Below are 7574 nucleotides of genomic sequence, written 5' to 3'. Positions count from 1 at the left end.
AAACTGAAGCAGTCATGTAGGCATTTTCTTTTTCTTTCTTTCTTTTTTTTTTTTTTGGGGGGGGGTTCCAATAAGTAAATAAGCAATCAAATGAAATTAACCCACCTCAATCCCTAAATACTTGGTAAAGATCTAATATTTTCTGCTGTCACCTAACGGGGAATTGCTTTGACCAACAAATAACTGTAACATGTGGACAACGAATCAACAAAATTTCACAGATTGGTCAAGATACCAACCATGAACCACCTCAACTAATTTATCATTAACATTATTAAATCTGGAAACAGCAATTTATATAATACAATATAACTTCAATCTGATCCTTAATGCACGTCAATGGAAATTTCCAAGGGATGTGTGCGGTTTTATCTGCCACTGCTGCGGTAAAGTACCCTTTCGCCATTGATCACATTGAGGTATCAGTTCTGTAGGTACAACAGAGAAATGCTGGTTCCCCTTTGTTTACAGTTTCTTAAAAAGCACTGCTGCCGCTGCTGTCACCATTGAGTTCTTCAAAGAAGGCTTTTGATGCTTCATAGGTGGACCAGCAGATGGCGGCAGCAGGAGCATGAAACAGCATCCTGGGTTTCCATCCCCTTATAAGCCCAGCATATCCATCTTTTCTCACTATGGTTCGTATCACATCTGCTATAGAGGTGGTAGAAAATCTGTCACATCCACAGACACCCTGTGTAGCCAAATAACAAAGAAAAACTGTAATAAGATAACTAAAAGTCAGGGAAAGAAAATATCCAGCCGGACAAGTGGATATAGGAAATTTGTTTTTACAAGCCAACATTGTGCTAGTTATCAGTTCGTTTCAAAATCGGACAAATCAATTGAATGCAAGGGTGTTTTCCATGGTTTCTGTGCATAAGCTAAGTATCTTAACTCCATTGATTGCAAGAAATAAATCTTTTCTCAAGCAAGAATATCGTGACTAAAAACTAAAAACCAATGGAAGAATTGCATAGAAGAGATCACAATACCACAGAACCAGTAGTGCCATACTGCTTAAGACATAAGTTGGCAAATAACGGGAAGCTGACTGAATCATGGTGCAGAAAGCAAACAAACACCATAGCTAGAGATTACAAGTTAGGCAATCGAAAAGGAGGCAAGGACTCTTAACAGCTCATGAAGTGCCAATGACCCATTACCACTAGCTGGGATGGTCACTCTGCACCTCTCAATGGTAAGGTCAGTGGACCTCACCTGGACCCTCTGTCCCCAGCCCTTGTTGCCCCTGGAATACGTATTCTGTGAATACTAAAAGGAAAAAACAGAAACACAAAAAAAGAAAAAACATCTAAAGTTAAATCCAAGTCAAGCCAACTGAAACTCAGGATAACACCACTTGGAGGAGATCAGAAGTGCTACCTCTGCTGCCCAGCAATGCTAAAGACATAAATTTGTTTTCTCGTGCACCTTAGAAATGGAACATGCACCACATACCACATATCTGGAACATTCTACCATTTGAGTGGGCCCCACACACAAATGTTCCATATAAGTGGTATAAGATTGATTTTTAAGGGATACATAAAAAAGTTGCATACTTGCATCCTTATCATTTCCCCAACTGGAAAAACCATGTTCTCTATGAGTACAGAGAAGAATGTGAAATATAGAAGATTGTTGATAAGTTGATACATTATTAGAGCTTCAAGCATCCAAGTCCACTAGCAGGTTTTTTGGGAGGGATAGACTGGATACAGACCTATCCTTAGGCGTTTTTTGCAGAGTGGCCGCTCTTAGACTCGAACCTATGTTCTCATGCTTGTCAGCTCAACATTTTACCATTACGCCAAGTCACCAAGCAATGTAAAAAGCCCTCTTGTTGGCTGCTGCTATATATTGCTGAACCATAAATTTAGTCTTCTAGAGTCATTTCACTAACTGCTTAATCATTCTTTCTTTTTCCTCGATAGCATTTTAAGTCTGTACCTATACGTTTTTGTTGTCTACCAACAAAATCTAAAACCAATAGCTTCTATATTCCCCCTCCAAGTACCTGTATGTCTTTCTTTTCTTTCTTTTAAAACTATAAAACATGGGTGTCAAGGTTTCAAGAGACTGCCTTGTCACCTAATCTCATAGTCCAATGTTATTGCCTCTTAGCCACTGCCCGCCTTAGACAATGTTGCTTTGGTGATGCTTAGGCCATACTGCTTTAATAATCATCAACTACTAAGACCCAGCATGGTCAAACACGAATTAGGACTGCACCTTAAAAATATTTTACCTGTAAACAAAATAGTGTCTAAATTATCTTCAATAAACAAGTGATAGCATATGAGTTGCCATTAAGGACATTAGGGTTAGGTAGCTAGGTATAGGGACAAAAGTGCTCACATTTGCTGTCTGTATACCATCATTTATAAATATAATCAATAGTGATTGATTGTTAGTGTTCAAAAAGGGGAAAAAAACATATGAGTTGTCATTAGGATAATACCAGGGAATAGCATTTGCTAAGCATATATAAATAACAAACTTTAGGGCTTCAATTTGCAACCTGCCTCTGTGCCAATAGACAAGTAACTTCTAATAGTCACACAGTTATGTTTTATATCATTTAAAGCATAAACAAAGAAAAAAACATCAAGAACCACTTTATACCATCAAGAATGTATACTTTCTTGTATATTGTTTTACTATCCAAACATCTTTTCTCTCAATGGATGTTCAAATCTCATTGCCCCTTCCCACTTGAGGTCATGGTGTTCCCAAGCTTCATAAAAAAAACCATTTTGCAAGATGTGCAGGACTGAGCGTTAAATGTTCTGTCTCATAAGAAAGATTGGTAGCCATCTGCCATCCAAAGTAGATTAAGTATGTCATAAGTTGCATATTTCATGCAGCTATACTATACTTGCTAGAGTCCACAATCCACTAAGAAGGCCCCACAAACATTCGGCATCAACTATACTTGAATGGTACACAATACAGAGATCAATTATTTTTACCAATTCACTTAAAATGGTAAAATGTGCATATCCGACTGCATAGCTGGTTTCATAATCTACCTTCACTTGCTAGTCCATTGACCACTACTGAGTGCCTTCATACAAAAGAAATTAGATGGGGTGGGATGTGGGGATTTACTGCATCTTTAATAACTATGTTTTGAGATTATAATTTCGTAAACATGCCACAGTCCACATTAATGCCAATGTTCAAAGCTATGTATGTGGGTTTCCTCCGTTACAGTACAACACATACACCATTTATTGAAATAAAGTATATACTATTAAGCCTGTAAGGCTTGTCTAAGGGGCTGTCAAATCATCCATCCTCTCTCAATTTTCATGTCCCTCCTCTAAGTTACCCTAGATCGGTTCCTTTTTCTTCTCATTTCCTTCCATTAGTCTCCAATTAAGTTGTCTACACACATACCCACCCACCCACCTACATTCTCCCTTTGTTATCTTTGAGCTACAAACTAGACTAAGGTTTGATTCTTGGCATCCTGAAATCCCTCTCCCAGAATGCATTTTAAGCCTAAGGGGGCATTCTTTTTTCGGATTTTGAGAGGGGGGAAAGTTGGCCAATGGGATTTTGGTTCCCATTGACCAAGAATCCCATGTTCTTTTTTCAGATTTATGTGGGGACCAAGGAAAGTTTATTTTCCTGGGTACCACTTACCCGGGTAAGCGATACCCATCTCCTAGGTGGGTAAATAACTTTCCCACCTAGGGGGAAAGTTGCCAACACTTGAATGGGACAAAAATGCCCTTTTTAATAATGGATTTTTATGACTAAAATGATCATTGCCTTATTTACATGAGAAATAAAATAACATGGGTAGATGCACTTACCCGGGTAAGTGTTTCCCAGGAAAAACTTACCCAGGTAAACTGCATTTACACGGGTAAGTAACTTACCGAAGAGCGAACGGGGCCTAAGAGCAACCACTTTGTGGGAAAAAATCCAAATGCAGTTAATTCCTCTCAAGACCCTAGATAGCTAGGACCAACATTGGGTAATGGCCCTTTTTCAACTTATCTTTCCAAGATATGTGTCTGTGTGTGCTTTTTTTTTTTTTAAATTTCTCCACTTTCACAGAACGGGTGGTCATTATCATCAAAACCCAAATCACAAAACAACATAGAGAAACAGCATCAGAATTTATCTTACTTATTATAGGATAAACATCTCTACTTAATTCAAGAAAGTATTTAGGTGAAGAACAAACAAAGAAGCAGCAATCCATGTCTGAGGCCAAAGATTGAGAAAAGCAAAGCCAAATCCATACCTTTCTCAAGCCAGCAATTGGGTTTTCACAAATCCATGTGAAATCCAACCCAATTTCATGGGCCTGCAAATATTCATCGGTAAGCACAAGCCTAGTAAATTGGGGCAAGTCTCAAAAAAAAATGCCCATTCACAGCACTCCCAAAAATTTTAGTTGTCAACGCACATGGACCCGATTTGATATACAAGAGATTTATTTTGTACTGAAATATTTTCAAGATTTGACTAGGTTCTTAAGATTTGTTGGATATCTGTAGCATTTTGATTGTGAAAATAAATAAATTGTAAATGTAACACCACATCCTAGAAGCACATAGAATCCGGCCCAAGCAGGAAAATTGATTAAGCTCGTTTGAAAACCATACCATAAGCCTAGAAGCCTATTCACCTTCTAATTCAGTAGTTCCAAATGTCATATCTAGCAATTATGACAATTCGCTGCTTGTTCAAGTGCCCAGAAAGTAACAAGATAGAACTGATTGGTGATAAATACATAACCACATACCAAAATGAAGTATAAGTGTACAACATATTCTACCAAACAAAAGTACAAAGTAACAATGATAAAGAACCTATAAGTTTTTACCTGGCACTGCAACTGGGTCTTGACAACATCGAGCGGTGTTGTCACAGCAGCAGCCAAAGCCCCAGCAGCGGCCCCAGCCGTGGCATGGACTACCAGCCGCTCATCACTCGCACTCTCCGGTGATATTTCCATCAACCCCCTCTTGGCAGCCTCGTACGTCGCAAAATGAACGGCAGTATACGGGGCATTCATCAACACAGTAGTTCGATACGAGGCATAAAACGCCTCAAAACCCTCTTCTCTCAACACCCTTCTAACACAATCCATCACTCCTCTGTAAGGACTACTTCTCAGTTGCAACCTCTGCTTCACCATATCCATGGGCGTGAACACGGCATCACTCGCAACAGTAGCAAACACTCCCGAAACAGCGTGGGCAGCCGAATTGTTCGGATTCCCAGATGACAAGTACTCTTTGAAAAACTCGTAGACAGAAAAATAAACTGCGTGAGCGGGAGCGGCACCAAGAGCCATCGCACCAATTCCTCGATAGAGGCCGATTGTGCCTTCATGCTGCAAAACTGATCGAAGGGCTTGCCGGAGGCCAAAGGACTGATGAGAATGGCAGGACCCGAGGGCCTGCATGCGTGTTTTAAGGGTATCAACTGGGAACATCGCCATGTGTTCCACGCAGCCGGCGATAGAGCCGGCGATCATGAACTGCCAGAATTCAAGGCCATCGTGGGAAGCAACGGTGATCTCGGGGTGGAAATCGGAGGGTTGAGGGACTGCTCGAAAGTCGGGGTTCTGATGGAACTTGGGAGAGGCGTCCGTGGCCATGTAGATGAATTTGAGGGATGATGATAGATTGAAGTAGGATGGTGTATAAAAGAGAGTCGGAACTCGGAAGGATTAGGGTTTGGAGATCGCTTCCGGATTTGGTTGATTCGGGTTGTCGCCATACACAATTATTTTTGAGAGAGAGAGAGGTGGAGTCACATCCGATAGAGAGATTATACAGAGAGAATCAAAGGGGTGGAAGTAGCTTTCATGATCTTTTACACCCTTGACAAAGATATTATCAGAAGATAGGATTTCCAAGAAGAAGAAGTAGTAGAAGACGAAGGAGAAGAAGATCATACGCGGGAGAGCCGAGAGCGTATGCAGAAAAAGAAAAATCAGAAACACTTTCTAGCCAGACGAGAGATCCTTGCAAAGTCCAAACTCCAGACTTTCCTCTTTTGTCAACTAAAAAGGTTGAATTTTTAACGTACAAAAAACAAAAATTAAAAATTAAATTCTTGTACGGTAATAAAAGTCCAGCTTGTTAGGAGATGCACCGTGCACGCAGACCTAAATAAGATTTTTGGTAACGGATAACTCATTTTCTTGTAATCGTTTTTGGGCCTGTACAATGGGCTTTGCAACAGAATTGGGCTTTGAAACCCGACACACTTTTTTCTGAACCCTTGGGTAATTGGGTTACTACCTGGCCTGCTTGTTCCTGGGCCTTATTTACGGTTTTTTTTTCTTTTCTTTTTTTTTTGATAATGGACTTACAATGTGACTTGGGTCTTGGGTTGGGTTCTATATGATGTCAGTTAGTGTTTTTCTAATGCCTCTCTATAGTTGCGTCTAGTGAAGGAATATCTTCTTTGCTTGTGGGAATATTGCCTTTAAGAATCAAACAATAACTTAAAGATTGTTTCTATCGAATCGGTCAATCAGAAGTTCAGAACCCAGAAGTGACATTGTCCCTCTCTTCATCCAATTGGGATTTATGATAGAGCTGTAAACGGGTCGGATTCGGATATATTAGAATACATTTGAATCCGGCCTTTATTGTTCTTGAACTTGTAGGGACTATGGATCAAATACTTCATATTAAGGAACTTATGGGCAATGTCGCACTGGGTCCTATTTGTATTTAACTTTCTTCATTATTAGGAGATCCTCATTTATGGTTTTCTTTTATTCTCACGTTTATATTCATTAATTAATCATTTATTCATTTAAGGGGTATTTGACAACTCAAAAAAATCAAAACCAACCATGTAACACCCTCTTAAGGCCTTACTTTTTCAGCAACCTGCTTCTACGAACATAAGTTTTAATCATAATAAAACAAAGGGAAATTTCTAATCAGTCCCCAAACTTTAAAATGTGTTCCTGCAATACACATTTTCAAATTGTGTCTAATAGGTTCCTATTATCCGTTATCATCCGTTAATAGTTAAATGAAATGATAGAAATACCCATTAGGTGTTATCTGATTTTTTTTACCTGCCACTTTCATATAAACAAATTCAATAGCTGAGCAGCTTGAAATGAAAGTGTTTCAGATGCAGCGACTATGGCTGAGAATTGTCGCATTCATTAATGCTGAGTTCTTACAGCCTTCTTTTGCACGTCCGGGGAGCGGGAGCTTCAACGGTTGATCAGTGTTCGGTTTCATAACCATTTTTTCCCTTTTATTCTTTTAACACTCAGACAAAATGGGTAAAATGGTCAAAAAAATATAATAAAGGATAATTTTGCTATTTTGAAATTATTTAACGTACATCTGATATCATGTGGCAGTGCTAACTATCGGTAAATTAATGGTAGGGACCTATTAGACACAATTTAAAATTTCAAAATATTGTAGAGACGTTTTAAAGTTCAGAGACTGTCTTGACATAACCCCAAAAGTACAAGATACTACTTACTGATTAGGAATTTTCCCTAAAGAAACTTCCTTTTTACAAAAAATCCATAAAATAAAATAAAAGTGATGGGAAAATCGAGT

The 7574-nt window shown here is 39.0% G+C and overlaps 1 protein-coding gene across 2 annotated transcripts; it reads right to left on the bottom strand.

Moving 5' to 3' along the window:
- Nucleotides 1-213: 213 nt before the first annotated feature.
- On the bottom strand, nucleotides 214-6052 carry LOC104597279 (uncharacterized). Of its 2 annotated transcripts, none has more exons than XM_010258740.3 (2): nucleotides 4847-6044; nucleotides 214-691 (listed from the first exon to the last, which is right to left on the bottom strand). In XM_010258740.3, exons 1-2 carry the CDS (start codon nucleotides 5624-5626, stop codon nucleotides 476-478), a joined length of 996 nt encoding a protein of 331 aa, XP_010257042.1. In that variant the 5' UTR covers nucleotides 5627-6044; the 3' UTR covers nucleotides 214-475. The 2 variants fall into 2 exon arrangements, with proteins under 2 accessions (XP_010257042.1, XP_019053253.1); XM_019197708.2 differs by lacking the exon at nucleotides 214-691 and adding an exon at nucleotides 2272-2817 and having other exon boundaries at nucleotides 4847-6052.
- Between the last annotated feature and the right edge of the window lie 1522 nt (nucleotides 6053-7574).

The sequence above is a fragment of the Nelumbo nucifera genome, chromosome 2 (genome assembly GCF_055504915.1).
Source record: "Nelumbo nucifera cultivar China Antique chromosome 2, China Antique-T2T, whole genome shotgun sequence".
In the NCBI taxonomy this organism is placed as follows: Eukaryota; Viridiplantae; Streptophyta; class Magnoliopsida; order Proteales; family Nelumbonaceae; genus Nelumbo; species Nelumbo nucifera.
Note: the sequence above shows the minus strand (reverse complement) of the source record. Positions and strands in the feature narration are given on the sequence as shown.

What these genes read in the sequence shown, in the direction of transcription:
- LOC104597279 (XM_010258740.3), bottom strand. Translation starts at nt 5,626, where the DNA reads ATGGCCACGGACGCCTCTCCCAAGTTCCATCAGAACCCCGACTTTCGA. An exon ending in AGACCCAGTTGCAGTGCCAG is followed by an intron (nt 692 to 4,846) that starts GTAAAAACTTAT and finishes TTGGCTACACAG; the next exon opens with GGTGTCTGTGGATGTGACAG.